General features: G+C 42.6%; 2 protein-coding genes and 1 non-coding gene across 3 annotated transcripts in view; 1 reads left to right on the forward strand and 2 right to left on the reverse strand.

Moving 5' to 3' along the window:
- The window catches only part of zdhhc8b (zDHHC palmitoyltransferase 8b), a 46,945-nt gene extending 35,541 nt beyond the window's left edge, over positions 1-11,404 (forward strand). The window contains exons 2-11 of the mRNA XM_028415145.1: positions 1,987-2,108; positions 4,106-4,263; positions 4,938-5,110; positions 5,215-5,317; positions 5,668-5,759; positions 6,436-6,568; positions 7,991-8,096; positions 8,830-8,936; positions 9,011-10,077; positions 10,579-11,404. Of these exons, the coding sequence (XP_028270946.1) occupies positions 1,987-2,108; positions 4,106-4,263; positions 4,938-5,110; positions 5,215-5,317; positions 5,668-5,759; positions 6,436-6,568; positions 7,991-8,096; positions 8,830-8,936; positions 9,011-10,077; positions 10,579-10,711 (2,194 nt within the window). The 3' untranslated portion in view covers positions 10,712-11,404. The remainder of the gene's footprint in view (positions 1-1,986; positions 2,109-4,105; positions 4,264-4,937; positions 5,111-5,214; positions 5,318-5,667; positions 5,760-6,435; positions 6,569-7,990; positions 8,097-8,829; positions 8,937-9,010; positions 10,078-10,578) is intronic.
- A 1,678-nt stretch (positions 11,405-13,082) lies between these two features.
- On the reverse strand, positions 13,083-17,411 carry ranbp1 (RAN binding protein 1). Its single transcript, XM_028415351.1, has 6 exons — positions 17,264-17,411; positions 15,697-15,830; positions 15,416-15,573; positions 14,770-14,898; positions 14,609-14,677; positions 13,083-14,226 (listed from the first exon to the last, which is right to left on the reverse strand). The coding sequence occupies exons 1-6, from the start codon at positions 17,276-17,278 to the stop codon at positions 14,093-14,095; spliced, it is 639 nt and encodes a 212-aa protein (XP_028271152.1). The 5' UTR covers positions 17,279-17,411; the 3' UTR covers positions 13,083-14,092.
- Positions 14,394-14,522, reverse strand: LOC114442102 (small nucleolar RNA SNORA77). Its single transcript, XR_003671314.1, has one exon. It is a non-coding gene; the product is annotated as a small nucleolar RNA SNORA77 (small nucleolar RNA).
- Positions 17,412-17,969: the final 558 nt, after the last annotated feature.

Below are 17,969 nucleotides of genomic sequence, written 5' to 3' on the forward strand. Positions count from 1 at the left end.
TTTTTTTCTATGAATATTTTTCGTAATCGGTTATCAGGATTTTAGTTTTACATTGAAAATCAAAAGAAAAATATATGTCAGATATATCTATAAATTATAGAAAGTATTATTTTAATTATTAATAATTTTTATTTGTAATTTAGTTTTTTTCCTATTGTTATTATTGTTATTTAATTTTAAATTAAATTAAATTAATTAATGATAATAATGTGACTCTTGTTCACAATGTACTATTGCTCTGCAGTATGCTCTATGGTATTGTAAAATATTATAATGCATACTGTTGGAATCAGGTGACTGAAGTCAGCTTTGATCACAGATAGGTTGCAATGTACCGCTAAGGATACATCAAATCCATACCAGCCTTCACATAGCGTTGGCGGCTGGTTGTGTGAGAGGCCACCTCATCACCCGTCAGCGCCTCTCTATCCTCAGTGGCTTTTTTTTCCCCCACAGCTCTAAATAATTCAACAAAGCAAAAGGGGACTGGCAGAGCGGGAGAGGAGCTATGGATTGAAGATGATCTTGGGGCATGAGTGACAGGAAATTGACTTTTTGACATCACAATAAGCTGGAGAGGTGTATTTGGAGGTGTATGTGCACACGGGGGTGTGAGCGTGTCATTATGTTAAGAAAGATGGAAGCAAGAGTGCGTAAGGGTCTGTTCTGGAAGCACCCTCTCTCCCATGAGATCTTTCATTATTCATAAACTCCCTCTGACCTGCAGGATCTCTGCGGCTGTAGGCTTTCACACATCTTGATTCATCTCTGGAGAGACTACGCAAACAGTTGTCTTGAATGATAGCAGCCTAGGAGGCGCACAGCGTCTTGACATTTGAGTCCAGGTGATTGAGCGGGGCTGCGGGTTTGATTCAGGTGCCTCCGCAGTTGATTATTTCACAGCATTGACTGAGTTATGGCTTGCGGGCAAAGGAAAAGGTCAGCGTTGACGCAAAGGGTTGGTCGAATTTAAGGTTCCCTATTGATAACCTCAGTGACTAACCTGACAGGTTTCCATTGTAGTAGTGGCAACCACCCTGCAGTTCTGTGTTTCTATGCTTTACAATCCGACTACTCACTACTGACTGTAGAGGGGCCCTGATTTCCGTGCTCTAGGGCCCTGATTTCCCCCTTATGTGTGCTGTGTGATCAGAAATATCATGGTAAGCATTAAAACTGTGTGACATGTAGCATTTTTAGCATTAAATAATCATAGTATTGATAGCGGGGCGATGTCCAGCCTCACAGAGCTGCTTGCACGGCTGCAGAGTTGTTCTGGATGGTGCCATTGATTCATCTGGTGAAAATGGATGAGAATGAGTGCTCACTTACTCAAAGGTTTATTGATTAGTTGGCAGATCGTAATGCAATTATCGCAGAGGAGAAAGTTCATAATGGACAAGTGTGACATCAGTCGTCAATTCTGAACATTTGACAGTAACTGCCACTGCAGAGGCCACGGTCTGACACTGTCTCATAATAACCAGTCTGTACTTCTCTGAGCTTGCTTTTTTTTCTTGGGCTGTGAATAGATAAGCACGCACATGTTTTTTTTTTGTTTTTTTTGTTTTTATAACAAGGGGTAGCAATAAATCATCTGCATGACAGGTTTATAGGATGGTACTTTTATTTTTATAAGTCTTTTTTTAAACAAGTCACTATACATAAAGAAGAATTACAGGCCAAAGATCAACCCTTCAGTTAATTATGTGGCACTATAACTCACAGCTGCTTGGGTAATAGACACAGAATAACATTACAGCGCTGATTGAAACTGGCTGCTTTGTTGTTTTATTTTATAGCAGCCACCATCTCCCCTGCTCTCATTTACGCTCTGAAGTCATGTTTCCAATTATGATTATTGCGGCAATTTAGGTTCAGTGGACTTATTTGAAGATGTAATTGTCAGGGTGGCACATGGTTACTGCAGCCGCCGATGTGTGCCACAGACAGACAGAGGTGTAATGTCTTCATTTGTGTCTCTAGGTGCCCCTGGTTGACAAAGGTGATCTCCCCCGCTGTGCCTCTCTACAATGGCCTGGTCTTCCTCTTCGTCTTGGCCAACTTCAGCATGGCAACCTTCATGGATCCTGGTGTCTACCCCAGAGGTTCGTATGCAAATCTGTTTCCAGTATTACTTCATACTCTTACAGTATTTATCAGAGCACCACCCCTGTTTCAGTAGCTATCATCTGCCTCTTTAAGTCCACGGGCTCCACATACAGGACACTGCTGGCAGTCACGCAGGCCCTTCATATTGGAAGGTGTATTGGGTATCTCTCAGCTGTTCAGCCTGTCAAACAAGCTGGACTGTGCAGACACCGTGTCCTCAGCCCTGTCTGAGTTAAGTAATGATGATTGAGCCCCTCTCTGGGGATGTTTGTAATGTGCTTGTAAATGATAAGCTCCTGTCTCAGGAAGAGCTTTTTCTATTCATAAAGGGGTGATAATCATTAGGTTGTGTAAAGTGCAGGTTGCCTGCTTCCCCCAGAGGTGACCGCGGCCTTCTGCTGCTTCTGCTGGTTTTTATAGGCATCCGAGGGACGATTTTTAAAGCTCTTGATGTTGAAGCAACAGACCCACAAGGGGGAAAGAAAAGAGAAGTAACGCACACAGCCATTAAATAAAAAGTCACTCATCCAGATTGTGAAAAGACACTGTTTTTTTATGAAACTGCAAAATGTGGCCAGATGACAGAAAATGGCTACACAGCTAGAAGCAAAAGTATCAGAAAGATCAGCAATTACATTCAACCAGATTACACTTAAAAGTGTTTTTATTTTTCTGTTCACATCTAGCTCCCACACTAAAAGAAGAAAATCATTTATTTACTTTTTTTCATTCACAACAGATCAAAAGCTCAGTAGAGAGTTTTAAGCCCACACACTGTATTCAGTCTCTTCTCATTCTCCTTGCTGTATTTAGCATAAATGAAAGAAATAAACAACAAAAATAACTGCTGCCAAAACCAAACAACCAATCTGGCAAAGGGCTTGCCATTTATTTGTCAATTAAAGTTATTGTGTTCCTTAGCAGTAGCAACAATAGCAGAATATGACCATAGGTTAAGACGTCTGTGAATGTTACTAATAAGAAAAAGTGTTTTGAGTGCTCAGAGTTTTTAAGGTCAACGGTTTGATTGGCACTAATACTCATTTACCCGGGCCGAGTGTCATTGAGCAGTAATGAGTGTCATCTTTCCACCTCATATGCTGTAAACAGGCACACCTTAGCCTTTCATGAAGGATGATGTGCTTCATCACACACACTGATGCTGTGAGGGGGAAAAGAAAGTAAACAGGCTAATATAAGTAATGTTCCTCACATGAGCAATCAGGGTGACCGTGTGTATGTGATGATTACAAGGTGCAGCAGGATTCAGAGTAGTTACAGTAAAATGTCAGTGCTTATAATACTGCAGCACTGAACGTGTTATTTTCCCGTGTAGCTGTATGAACTAGGCCTCACTCACATCAAAGAAAGTAGCTGTCAGTGGAGGGACGAGCAGCGCTGCTGTTTGCTGGTTTGTCAGCCGCTTTACCTTTAAAATCTTTGAATCGACACGACACACAAAGCAAGCGGAAGTGTTTATTTCTGTGCTCTACCTTTGTTTCTCCTTTTCACTCTGCCTGTGTGTGTTCAGCTACAGTTATTACTGTACTGTGAAATTATTTTCTCAAGACGAAGCTTCGTGCAGATGGCTTGAATGTCCCCTTTGATCAGGCTGAAAGACGTTTTATTTTCTCTGCCGCGGCTACCAAAGCTTAAAGAGCTCTCTCTCTCTGTGGTAGGAAAATTACAAAAGCTTCCCACAAACAGCTTGACTGACTGCAAGGCCAGTGGAAATGTCACTCCAGCACTGTCGGAGGTTGTTGGTTCGGTTAAATATTGAGGTCAGATAAAGGAAATCTCTCCAGAGTTTTATAAGAACTTGTGGGAAATAAAGCCTTTGTATACATGGTTCTTGTCAGTCAGCTTTGAATAGGTTTGTGTGCGCTCTCTCTTTGCAGACAGGTAACACCTGTCAAATGGAACCATACTTCCAAACCTTCTATGTGTGTGTTTGTCTACAATATGAATCTGTGTTTGTCTGTGTGTCCCACAGCGGACGAGGACGAGGACAAAGACGATGATTTCCGCGCTCCGCTCTACAAGAACGTGGAAATCAAGGGCATCCAGGTCCGGATGAAGTGGTGCGCCACCTGTCACTTCTACAGGCCGCCTCGCTGCTCGCACTGCAGCGTCTGTGACAACTGTGTGGAGGTGTGTGAACACACAAGTACAGACAGAGACACTGCGCCACATCGCAAATGTGCAGAAGATTATCAATATATCAACAACATGTTTTCAGGTTACCACGTTTAAAACATAAAGTTGTTTCTATGCACAGAGGTTTGCACAAGAATTCATATTGAAGACAGTGTTTTGCTTGTAATCTGCAGGAACATTGGCATCATTAGAAATCATCATTAGAGGCATGAATAGAAGCGTTTGGCAGCTCCAACTGTAAAATGCTGTTATCAGCATTAGCTTTCAAATCCTGACGTTACACTAAACGGAGTACATGTGGGGACACATTAATAAATAAGAAGAGACAAATTATGGCATTAATCTACTCAGAGGATGCAGATTAACACAGGATATATCCCTCATCTCATTTTATGTGGATTTTATTTGGATGTTCAGAGGAATGGCAAAAAATAGAAATGATTTGGCGGGCGGTATTGGACAGTTATTAGTGTAGTGGGTTGATTTGGCAACTTACAAACAACTAGCAGACTATAAATATCAACACAAAATAAAAATAAGCAAAAAATTAATAGTAAATATAACAGATACAATAAAGGCAATCTGAATAATCATAAGTAGAAATGAATTACAGGCCAGAGTATAAAGGCAGGTCTTCATTGCTACTCCCCTTCTCCCTCCCTCCTCAGGACTTTGACCATCACTGTCCCTGGGTGAACAACTGCATCGGACGGAGGAACTACCGCTACTTCTTCCTCTTCCTGCTGTCGCTCAGCGTTCACATGGTTGGCGTTTTCTCCTTCGGCCTCATCTTCGTCCTCCACCACAGGGAGAGGCTTGCAGCGCTGCACACCACTGTCACGTATCCTTTCACTGCTTAAAAAGCCTTATTTAAGTAGTAAGGCTTTACTTCCACTTGTTGTATTAGACTGCATCATCGTGGTTGCCCTTGACCTTTGTGCTCAGTCTGGTGGTGATGTGTATAGCAGGGCTGTTCTTTATTCCAGTCATGGGGCTCACAGGGTTTCATATGGTGCTTGTAGCTCGAGGTCGAACAACCAATGAACAGGTGAGGAGACGGCAGCAGAGGGGCTGCTGGAACACACTGAACATTTATTCATCAGTCACTTGTGTATCCAGTGAAAGTGAGCAGAACTGCATGGCTTCAGGTTCAGCTCATCTGGAGCTCATCCAGCTGCATGGAAGAGTGCAGTCAGAAATAAATTCAACTTAACAGACACTGTAAACATGGATAAATGCTAATGGATAGCACAAGTATTCCCAGACACACTAATTATGTGATGCTTCATGAATCTGTTTAAGCCTCTCCTTGTGTTTGTGTGTGTATAAGTTTTATGTGCGCGCTGTGGTCTCGTGCTTCCTTTACTGCCTGCTCTAAACAAGCATTGTGTTCCTCAGGTGACGGGCAAGTTTCGTGGAGGAGTAAATCCTTTCACCAGGGGTTGCTGTGGCAACGTGGAGTACGTCTTATGTAGTCCCCTGGCACCCAGGTAAGATGTGTTAATATGCTGCATGTGTACAAAAGGTACGTTTCAGATACCGTGTTTGTCGTCTGACGTTAATACACCGAAGATGCAGATGCATGCTTATGAATATGCATGTGGTGTGTGGAGGTTGTGGTCCTCTTTTGCCCGTGACATCCATACCGCAGCGATAACACAGTATCATGAGAGCACATGACCTGAGGTGTGCATCCGGTTCTGCCTAAAAGCAGCCAGCCACCCTGAGGGGGGGGGGTTCTACCCTGTAGAACGGTGCAATGGGAAGCGGTGCAGAGCTAGCTTTTACACACAGAGCACCAGGGAAACCCCACATCCCCAAATCCCATTTCACAAAAGTCTGACTGCACAGAGACCACAGCAGGTGGGGGGGGTGAAACGCTGTGTTACCTGCATCTGCTGTGAAGCTGTTACACAGTCCTCGATGGAAGGTTTTTGATTTCCTGAACCACTGACTCAGATCATGTTAAACCTGTCTGGCAATGAATGAAGTTTCACAGCTTCAGTAGCAGGGTGTTCATCTTACTCACAGACTGCATTAACATTAGAAGAAACCTGTGATGGTCCTTTAAATTATTACCTATACAACAGCTTTAACTATCTTAATATTGCAGATACACCATATGTAACTAATGCAGCCATTGTGTAATGTCTTATTTCCAATCAGGTACATGTTGGACCCTAAGAAAAAGCCCCACATTAAAATCCAGCCCCCGTTCATCAGACCGGACCTCTCAGACAGGCAAATCACCATCAAGGTCAGCGACAACGGTATCCACAGCACCATCATCAGCTCCAAGGTGAGTGGCTGGCGATTACTACACAGCTTGTCTTATATATCGTTCCATCACTCAGCTGACGTACAGCTCGGCGTTTCCACCGATTCCTCTTGCTTTGCTTGCCGCACATTAATCAGCATTCCTCTTCCTAGTGTCCACGTTTGTGGCTCAGAGAAGTCAGATGCAGGAGAGAATTTGCACATCATCATTAGTGTAAGAGGATTAGACACTCAGATAGGAAATTACATGCCAGGCTTCAGAGAATAACAGATACTTGTGTGATAGTAGTTGTTTGTACCTTTCAGTCATCTGTGCTTTAGCGTATTTTTCCAGGCTTCTGACACACGCTATGCACATCATCCTGTAGCTTTACCTCCTTCTGTGATGAAAGCCTTGTAGTTCAGCTGCTCGCCGAGTGTGTGGGTGGAAAACTGGACTGGTTGCACGTAAGCAAAATTATAGCACGATGTATCAGTGATGCATCAAATGTTAAAACACTGAGACCAAAACCACAGACAGGGGCTGCTTCTTATATATGCAGCCACAATCCAGAACAATCCAGATAATAGAAACTTTCCCTTTTGTCACATGATACATGCCTGTTGTCTTTGTTAGACACTGACTATGATCCAAGTATTCACCAGGATTGTATGGATGGGAAATAATTCACTTAGTATTGATCGAAGTATGTTGATGATGATGATCCTTTATTCTTAATGATTTCCTGTTAAAAGTGCATGAATGCAGAATGAAACCAGACTGTACCAGTGCAAACCCTGTAAAGGTTGTCTCCACCTGGTAATGTTACATGAACCACTCTTATATTTTATTTGACCCAAGGGATAGACTGAGAGGAGTGGAACTCTTTAGGTATTCTGCTCTAATGGATGGTTGCAGCAGAGATAAGACTGGAAGAGAAAGAAACATGCCGCAAATGTCTGACCAGCCTGGGGTCAAGCATGTGGCTGGCTTCTCTCAAATTATATTTATTCCTCAAGTCAGCAATGAGTTAACAGTGCTGTAATTTGTGGTTTGTAGTGTTGATTTGATTAAATGAGAAATAAAGTCACGTGGAGGAGCTCCGGTAAAGAAATGCATCAGTCCCTGAAAGATTTTGTAGAGTTTGGCTTTTTCAGGGAATGCTGTCCTGAAATTTGTGGTTACATGAATTGTATGTCTTTGAGGAGAACATCAGTGATTTTACTCATCTTGTAAGTTTGCACAATAATCTGTAACCTGCTTCTCACAAAGCTCACAGCTTACTGTAATTGATGGAATTATCTTTGAAGATGAAAATGAAATGCTAAATGGAGAAAAAGCACCTCATCATTTTACTACTTGCTACAAATAAGAAGAATGTGCAGCTTTTGGAAGTTGCAGCATCCATAACATGTTCCTCTCTCTTACATGCGCTGTTGCTGGATGTTTCTAACAACCCTGCAGTCCAAAAGCAGCCTCGACGGTCTGGACGAGAAAGAAACCCAGCCGCCTCTGCCACCCAAAGCTGACAGGTACAACCAGCTGAAAAGCCAGCTGACCTCCAGCGAAGGTAAGAAACACAGCCACTCCCTGGCAGTCATCATCAAACCCATTTCTCCTTCCTGACACACAGCAATTCCACAAAATCCCCCCTTTAGATCACCAATGTCCCAGTTTGTGTGTTGCCGCTAGTTAAAGCCTGATAAATGTCCGTTCCTGCGGTCGGTCGATGGCCTTTTTTCTTTCTTTTCTTTTTTTTTTTTTCATGCCTGGTCTGAGAATAGGCGTGATTTGTGGGGAGGAGGCAAGCTCCGCTCACTGATTCAGCACTAGATTTGTGGTCAGAGTGAATCACTTCAACATGAATCACCACCTTTTTTTCCTGGTGGTATGTAGCAGTGGAGCTCTGCCAAATAGAGTGATGGGAGAGGAATATGGCCCACTATCAGAGCTCTGTCTAAAGAAATGACTGCCTTTGGAAACCATCTGTGCACTGTTTGGGTAGTTTTACAGCCAAGGGTGTTGGACAGTGAAAATGTCTTCTTAATACAGTTCAATAGCATGAAATGTCAATGATATATAGTGCGAACAGCAGGTTTTCTCATGAGGATCTTCAGTGCCATGGTGCATTATGTCAGGGAGTGAACATTTTCTGTCGTTCATGGAGCTTTACTGCTACCTGGTGGTGCTTCGAAGTACTGCATCTTAGACTATATGGAGTCAAACGTTTATTGTTATTTCAGTCTGACCTGCTGTAATCTGTTATTGTAGTAATTATTCTCTTTAAACATGTGTCATTTCAGATAGTTCCCTTTCTGGTAAGACCCACCCATCCACTCCAGCCATGTACAAATTCAGGCCGTCCTTTGGCACCATGCCTAAAGTACACTACCACACTGCTGGAGAGAAGGTGAAACTTTTTTTATTTTGTATTTTTTTTTATGTTTCAAACGCAGAAGTACTCACTTATTCTGCTGCTTGCAGATTATCATGCCAGATGACAGTAAGACTTCAGCCATCATGGAAGAAGGCGTCCGTGGTCATGACTACCGATCCGAACCCAACCTGGACATGCCCGAATACACTAACGCTCCCCTCCATCGCACTTTTCAGTCCTCTCCTCTCCAGCTGGACACCGACCCAGTCAACTCCCGCACCCTCAGTCTGAAGCCAGGCCACCGCCGGCCAGACAAGGGCCATCTCCCAGCTCTAGAGCCCCAGACGGTTACATCCACTCCCTACAAGAGCGTCTTCTCACCAAACACTCTCTCCAACCGTAACGGCAGTCTGTCCTATGACAGCCTTCTCAACCCCACCATCTCTCCTGCCACTGCCAGTGAGTGCATGGCCCACCGTGGTATGCCCTCCATGGGGTTCCACTCACCATACCTGCCCACCAAAATGTGCCACATCCGGGAGCCTGAAATTCAGAGACAACAGGTCGCTCCCACCTACAGTCCAGTGATGCCCCCCAGAGGGATGGGCAGACAATCTCCTCACTCAAGGGACAGGGACCCGTCCCCGGTGCGCTACGACAACCTCTCCCAGACCATCATGGCCTCCATCCAGGAGCGAAAAGAGATGGAGGAGAGGGAGAAGCGGCAGATGCTGCATGGGCGCTCCCAGACCCATATCTATGCCCAGGACTCTGGTGTGTTTGATGGGGGTTATGGCCTTCCCCCAAATACTTGCTACCCAGATGGGCCTCGTAGGCCTGGCTCTAGAGGCCCAACACCTCCAGCCTATGGAGGCTCCAGGGACAACCTGATGGGGGTGGGACTGGTAAGCTACGGTCAGAGAACACCTGTGCTGCGCCATGCTGGCTCCACACTGGGCCGTGCCCCTAGGACTTCCTCCACCTCCCTGCACACAGATCACAGCAGCACCAACAGCAGCCAGAGCAGGGCCACTGGCACCGAGGGACCATATCGCTCCCCGGCGCACCAGCCCCACTCCCCTGCTATGCCCCGATCCCCCTCCTACACCCACCAGAAACTCCCCTACATGAGTGCCCATGAGAGGACAGACTCACCTCGTCTGGGGGGTCCAAGGTATGAATCGTAACTCTGCTGCTGGGGGACTGCATGCTTTGTTACTGGCCCAGTGGAACAGGTGGGCATAATGCAATCCCACTGTGGAAACTGCTCCTTCTGCTGGACACAGCCAGCGCCTAATGAGCACTAGTGTACTACACCTGAGGCAACATGTAGCATGTATATATGATGTATGGTCTCTGTCCAACTGTTCTGTCCATTTAATTTGTAACTTGTGACTTTGTCCACACTTTGTATGTTTGCCTTTCTAGGAAAATATCACTTTTGTATTACTTGACAAATGTCAGATAAATAAAACAGTGTCTCCTCATTCCTTTTTCTTTTGCATGCTTTACTTGTCTAACACTTCCAATACCGTCACTAACAAGTCATCGTTCATGTGTTTTTTTTGTTTTGTTTTTTTTTTTTATCTGCATGATTCTACAGCCGTCATATGGTTTGTCAGCGTTGAGTCTGTCTGATCCTTTTTTCTCTTGTTCTTCTTTTTTTTCCTCTCAGAGAGACCATGAAAGTAAACGGGCAGATGGACTGCCACCCGAACACCCAGGGTGCCGCTCTCAGCCCCAGTCGCCACAGTAACGTCAAAAAGGTGACAGGCGTAGGAGGCACCACATACGAGATATCAGTGTGAGCAGGGACAGCAGATCCGCCTCCGACAACAACACCACCCTGCCACAAAGAGATCCTCTGTTATTTTTAATAAGATGATGGCCAGTCAGGGGAGTAAAGGACTCCTTGTTTTGGTCCAGTCAGAGGATCTGTCTGCCTGTGGGTCTGTCTAGCCAAATGCCGGTTTGTGTGTGTGTTTGAGTGGTTAACGCCACGGGCTGTACTGTGTGTGTCTATAGTGTTTTGTGGTGCAGCATGTTGGTCATAAGAGTGGACCGTGCTCTCAGCTATGGTAGTGAATGTGTTCCAAATGGCCCAATACTCACACTCACACACACACACACACGATCTTTGTTCTGCTGAGGGCTCAATGAAAACACCAAGGACTGACTTCTGCAAGACCTGAAGAAGTCGAGGTGCTTCACAATAACTTGTACTGTTTGTGTTGTCTCTGACATACTGTATGTGGTTGGAGGAGAAGAAAACACAACGTTAGGGAGAAACTGAGCAAAGTCGTCCTATCATGTCTGCGGGATGCATTCCAAATTCACTCACAATGAAGATTCAAATATATTTCGGAGGAATTGATACAACCAGCAGAGATGCTAGTTGAATTCATACGTTATGAATGTCTCCTTTGTCCGAGTGCAGATTTCTAGGGCTTGAATATTAGCTTAGCTCCCTTTATTTCCTTCACAAAGGTGCAGTAAGTCATCGCTACTGTGGGCTTGTTTTTTCCAAGTTGGGACATTTCATCACGATTCACAATAAGCGCTGGGCTGACATGTTTGCGTTCTGAAAATACCTCATCCCAACTCCAGAATGAACCCAGCCCTGCACAACGAAATCGTTTGTGTTTCAAAAAAAAAGAAAAGAAAAGAAAGATGTGTACGTTTGTGCTATAAATATACAAATGGACGGGTGTGAAGAAAGTCACTGTCTCATGTAGTTAAAAAAAAATTTCATTTATCGTTTCCTTTTTATATACCCAACCTCTAAAAAGCTATGTTTGATACATCTTTTTTATACAGATACTTAAGAATGGAATGGATATTTTAATTAGAGTGGATTATTTTTTTCATAAATTAATGAGATCATGAATAATGGGTAAAAAAAATGAAGAAATTAAGTTTGCAGTGTAAAAATTGTATAATGAAATGGTATTATAGTGATGTTGAGTCATGGTCCACGTTGAACTGCCAATATGTGCTGTACACAAGTCAAAGATCGGTATCTGTGTACATGCTGCCATCGTGATTGTGCCAAAAGTGGCTCCCCCCACCCCTATTTTTCCAGACATCATGAGAGTGAAAATCGATTTGCAGAAGCTGTCTGGTACAGCTCCGGTTTGACCTGCCGCTCCAACATGTATTGCATTTTGTCCATAAAAATGACTGATAATATTAACTAGGTGGACAGTGACACCACATGCCAGAAAATGACATGGATGTAAAATGCTACATTAAGCTACATTTGCATTAGTAATTAACCATTGTTGCCTTTTTGAGAAGAAAAGCAGAAATAACATTAGCGTGTTGTGTTGAGCAGTGCACACGGTCTGATCTGAGCATCTGAGCATGTCAGGCTGAGCAAATGGGAGGACAGTCTGATGTCCAAGCTGATTATGTGATCCTTCTTGTATGGTTTATTTTCACCAAACATCACTGCGTTAATGCCGGTAGCTGTGGTAGAGTCTTTCTTTTTGCCGAGGTTGGATGTTATTAAAACTTGCTGTGCTTACAACCTTCTGGCAAACACCGTCTCCCTCCTGAGGTCTCACCCAGCTGCCTTATCATGACGACAAAGTGACACAAGATGGTCTGTTCAAATAGTGTTTGTCTGAAATGTTAGTTTCTCGTGAGGCTGTGGTATACAGGGTTAGCTTTTGGTCATATGTGATGGGTAGGATTGCCAGTGCTGGGTTTCCACATCTGGTATGACCGTTGAGTCCCTGTTTGACCACATATCAGAATGCTATCGATGTCATTCCTCTTTAAGATGACTGCCATTAGTCCAATGTTGTTTTTCTTGGGATGGACGTCACTGCAGGTCAGGGGGGCCATTCCTGACGGTCAGCTATGACTCTGTTCTGATTTTGTTTTGACTCAAATAGAAAGTTCAATATGTATGAAAAAGTATAGAATATAGTATAACTGTACATGCGTTCCTATTTTTGTGAAGAGGAAATATTTCCCAATGACCTGAGCAGAGTAAATAAAGTTTCCAACTCTTGGGAGTTAATCAGTTTCATTCTTATGAATAAAGGACACCTGCATGACATCAAACTGCTATTATCAGCTATTGCATAATAGATTGAACTGTTTGAGCGCTCTTCCAGGAAACAAGTAATTTTATTACAAATGCCAACACTGTCTTTAACAGTTTTTATTTGAGGGTGGAGGAAACATTTCAAATCATTCTGAATGTAAATGAAAAGCAACATTTCATCCATATATATGTTATTTACTGATGCACTGGCACTTAGATGCACTTGAGAGGCAAGGTTAAGAACTCAATTAGTGGAAAGAAAAGGAGAGGGTGGTGAGCACACAGATCAGATAGGGCACACACTCTGTTACATATACTCTACATGCTTCTTAAAGGCTGGGAATGTTATGATCTAAAGAATACAAACTTGGTTTCCTGATGAGGAACTTAAGTAAGAGCATAGCTGCGCCAAACCGATGAACCGTTTACTTTGGACTTGATGGTTTTCAGATACTTGAAGGAAAAAAATATAAAAATCTTAGCTGAGTGCATCTGATCTATCAGTCAGTCATCAGTGGACACTGCAATCCGCAGAACACATCTGATGCCCTTCTGGAGTGGATTCCTCTTCTAGACAGTTCCCAACAGGACTGATTGATCAAAGGAGGAACCAAGCAAGAAAAATTCTACAAGGCATCCACCGAGAAGTCTTCACCTTACTTGTCGTCTCTAACAGTGGAAGCATGGGCAGGGTAAGATGCATCACTGGATTTTATGCTTATAATGCCTGATCCCTGACCCTGTGCTGCTAACAAGCAGGCTACATTATCCTCTTCCCCTACAAACAAACTCTGCTTCAGAATAACAAAAACAAAACAAAAAAATACCCCAATGTGGGAATCATCACTATCACAAGCCTCTTTTCACAGTTGGTCAAAAGTAACATTGAACTGTAGATGACGAGGATGGAAAGCATTGCATTCCATGGTTCAAAGGGAGTGGGAGGGGAAAGGGCTTTATTTTCAGAAACTCACTATATTTTTCCAAGTGGCAGAAAGGACTTGTGATCTTGAGACAAAACATAAAAAAAAGAACCTAAAAATATGCAAGTGTCCAAATTCAGTTCATTTAGAGTCTATTGTAGAAAAAGAGGAAAACTGATAAGTTGAAGATCAGCAAAGCAAGTTCTTGGTTCTCAATTCTTCTCCTCAGCTTTTTCCTCCTTTTTCTCATCCTTTTTGTCCTCTTCCTTCTTTTCCTCCGATGCCTTGTCTTTTACAGAGAGATCCTCCAGCTTCTCTGCCACCTTGTTTGCACTATCAGTGTTGCCTGTGGCAAAACAGTGACATGTGCCATCAGCTACAAGGTTGTGAAACTGTGAGCTTGCTTTTTTTTTTTTTTTATAAATCCCACTAGGCATTCTCTATACATCCTGTCAACTAAATGTGGAAATGATGGTCTTTATGGAGAACGGTATTAACCTGTGAAATCTGAGTGATGATGTAGCAGAACATACTGACACCAGCCTTTTAGCAAGCCGGTAAAGTGTTACATTCTGCATGTTTATGTAGCAGACAGAAAAAGTCCCAAGCTGGAATGCACAGCAAAGAACAGAGTGTGTCTGCATCAAAGAACTCAGCAAATGTATGTAACCCTTGAACAACTACCACATTTCATCTTCACTGTCTCATGTCATTTCATCTGTCCGTACCTGTTTTCTCTAGATGTTTTCTGACCTCCTCCTTGCATTCGTCAAACTTCACCTTAAACTTCTGAGCATCTGTGGAAAAAAAACATATATTATATAACCCCCCAAACAATGTACAGGCACCATTCATAGTGAAATACTGTCTTAGATTTAGTAACACTTACTTTCTGCGTTTAGGAAACGTATTGCCAGGAGTTCAGGTTTGGGGCATTCGTCAGCATAATCTGCTAGTGTGTTCCACACCCACGCTCTGTCACTGCCAGCGTTGGGCTTCAACTCCATCGTAGGCATAACTGTAGTTCACAAAGGACGAGCAGGGTTAGCACATGAAAGCTAGGTATAAGCATGTAATGTATACGATTAAGCTTTACTTGATTATACAGCAACACAATCCAAACATTTGCTTGGTTTGGTGATATTCCTGTTAGTTTTTAATCGAACCATAAAAAGTCATGTTTACTACTGAGCTCAACTGTACATTTACAATAGCATACAAACATTTGGTTAAACCTCTTGTCTGAGCAAATTTTAATTGTTCAAACAATGAACTCAGACATAGTTTGGGGTATCTAAAATAAATGAGATTGGCGAGAACACAGATAGTGAGTAGCTGCAACACCCACCCACCCATCACCTCTGGTTCCCTCACCGACACTTTGGTGCTTGCAGAATGTGAGGGAAAAATGTCGACATGGTGATCAGAAAACATAATTGGTTTTGTTACTAATTAACGCAAGCTAGGCTCATACAGTTGGCTGTTTTACCCTTTGTGACTTCATTCAGTACTGCCCCTACATCAGCTTGACTCACTGTGATGATTGGCACAGATCTTCAAGGTTCGGTCTCTCCTCATCAGGAGGCGGATTGTGCCTTTCTCTTTGTGTTTTAGCAGCTTGACATCACCGGTTCCTCTCTCCTTCCACTCTGGTGGGTCGTTCTCAGAGGCAAAACGATATAGTTTAGCCCGCCTGTGAAAAACCACAGTATACATTATTAAAGCAATATTGCTAATAATACTGTACTGGCTGGTCACATGATGGGTTGTAAAATTGTAAAACAAATTGCAAACACTGAACAAATAACCTTCATACATTTTAAAGAGCTCCTCTTCATCCTCCTCTAATGTTTTCACATCCTGCTCAGGAAGAGACACAATGGGCTCGAAGTGGGGATCATGATTAGAGTCCTCTGCATTATCTGCAGTGGTGTCATGGTCATCCTGGTCCTGAAAGAAAAAAAAAGTAAATAAATAACATTATACAATGTGCCAGACCTTCAGGTTAAGTTAAAATAAATATATAAGTGGTATAAATGACTGAGTTACTGGAACAGAATAACTTCTGACAACTGACCAATAGGCTATGGATGCTTCAATAGAGGGATTTAAGAGCTCATTGGTTAAGTATAGCTTTTGTAGGGCGCCTGGCAAAGCCCTTTGTAAGTCTCTGTTGCTGAGCCAAGCATCTTTAATTCCATTTCAGTTTACATGTTCTCATGAGGCGTGTAAAATAAATGTGCATTACAAATATGGCAGGAGGACATCATTGTACAGACGTGAAAACATACAAAATTCCACTGTGCGTTGTGTGTGTGTGTGAAGAAGTGTATGGAAAAAAGCTGCTAAGAATGCATGTGCAGCATCATTTAACTGAAAAGAAACCCGAGTATATACAGGATACACTAGTAAACCTCATAAGCATTCAATGCGACATAGAGGTTAGCTGGGTCTCAATGGAACGCTCATGTCTTGGCTAACGACCTATACTACTGCTACTCACTTTTAATATAACATAACGGTATTGGTTATTTAATATGGATGGTCTCTTAATTAGACGGAAAGCACGTTAACTATGCAGTCGTTACGTACTAATAAAGTAAAGTTAAGTTCAACTTTATTGAGACAACTCATTGTGAAGTTACTTAGCCTAGCTAGTTTAACAGGCCTTTTACTTCAAGGCTAGTTGAATGCTAACAGGTACACCACAGTGTTAGTTACTAACGAAAACTACTAACGGTTTCCAAGAACTAGTGTGACATGAGTGTTTATGTCGAATGGCACTCAAATCAACGTGCTAACGTTACCGCCATCTGCCCATTATAACAGAGTTAGTATCCAGCGCCCTGCTATTAAGGCTAACATTAGCCAAGTCATGTTGCAACTGTTGTTCTTCGCAGACAAAGGCAAAGAACCAAGCTGACCTCGTCGTCTTTCACCAACTGCTTGTATTTTAATTTGTAAAATGTCGGCTCAAATGACTGACGGCCGCGGTAGTGTAAGCTATTTAAGTGTTTCTAGCTCCCCATGCTAACGGTCGGAGTATAAGGCTAATATTAACATGCCGACTGGCTGCACACTTCAGGATAGTTGTGCGCTTGTCAGTGTTTGTGGAGGAAGCAATAAGCGAAAGATCATATAGCAGAAACATGATATGTTTCTAGTTGTCTACAAAAAACACTCCCGAGATTTCCTTATATTGAAAACATATCAATTAGGTTTACTCGACAGGAAAGTCATCATCATCATTGTCGGTATTTCTGGCTCGCAGTCTCCTTTCCAAACTTTGATGAAATATGACATATAAAATACATTGTTTGTCTCAAAATTCAGAGTTAAACGCAAACACAACGCGTTAAATGACCAAAAAAACGTGACCTCACCTTTGGGTCTGCCATACTGATGTAGATGTTTGTAGATTATGGAAGAGTTGTTAGATAGATTCAAATCCCAAACTGGCCGCCGTTTCCCTGCAGCTACCCTCACTTCCTGTTGCAGCTTTCGCGCGCCGAATTCTCTGCGTCTGCCCGCGCCCACTTGTGACAGCGCGCGCACCGCCTCTTTCCTACACAGACGTTGTTTCTGTATTTTTCTTTAAAATAATAAACCAAACAATGACAAGCGCTGCATTAACTTATACATTAAGATGCTTTATTATGCTGAAACCACAGCTTGTATGTATACACATAAAGAATAACTCAAACGTCATCAAATCATCACTACTATAATAGGAGTGAATAATTATACTGCACAGACTTAATGTGATATCATCGGTCCATAAAGAGTTAATTAAGGGGGATGTTATGGCCTTGACGCTACATTTGTTGGATAGAAGAGCTAATTATTTGCTTCCATTTTAGATGGGTCAGGCTCACTGATCCTCGGTTATTAACAATTTCAGAGATCATTTACTATAAAATAAATTATTGATCAGAATGTGAATGTGAATGAGTGAATGTTGATCCCACATGCTTCGCACATAGTAGTTCCCTTGTAAAATAACTACATTAAAAACTAAGATAAGTCAAATAATAAACAGAATGGGATTCAACAAAATGACGACTGTCGCTTTAAGAGAGTTCAAAGTTC

This window comes from Parambassis ranga, chromosome 9, assembly GCF_900634625.1.
Source record: "Parambassis ranga chromosome 9, fParRan2.1, whole genome shotgun sequence".
Lineage (NCBI taxonomy): Eukaryota > Metazoa > Chordata > Actinopteri > Ambassidae > Parambassis > Parambassis ranga.

Bases quoted from the DNA above. Each gene is read 5' to 3' on its own strand.
- ranbp1 (XM_028415351.1), bottom strand. The intron at 14,678-14,769 runs GTAAGTGTTACT...TTTTTTCCACAG, and splicing joins ACGTTTCCTAAACGCAGAAA to ATGCTCAGAAGTTTAAGGTG. The intron at 14,227-14,608 runs GTACGGACAGAT...GTTTTGCCACAG, and splicing joins AAAACATCTAGAGAAAACAG to GCAACACTGATAGTGCAAAC.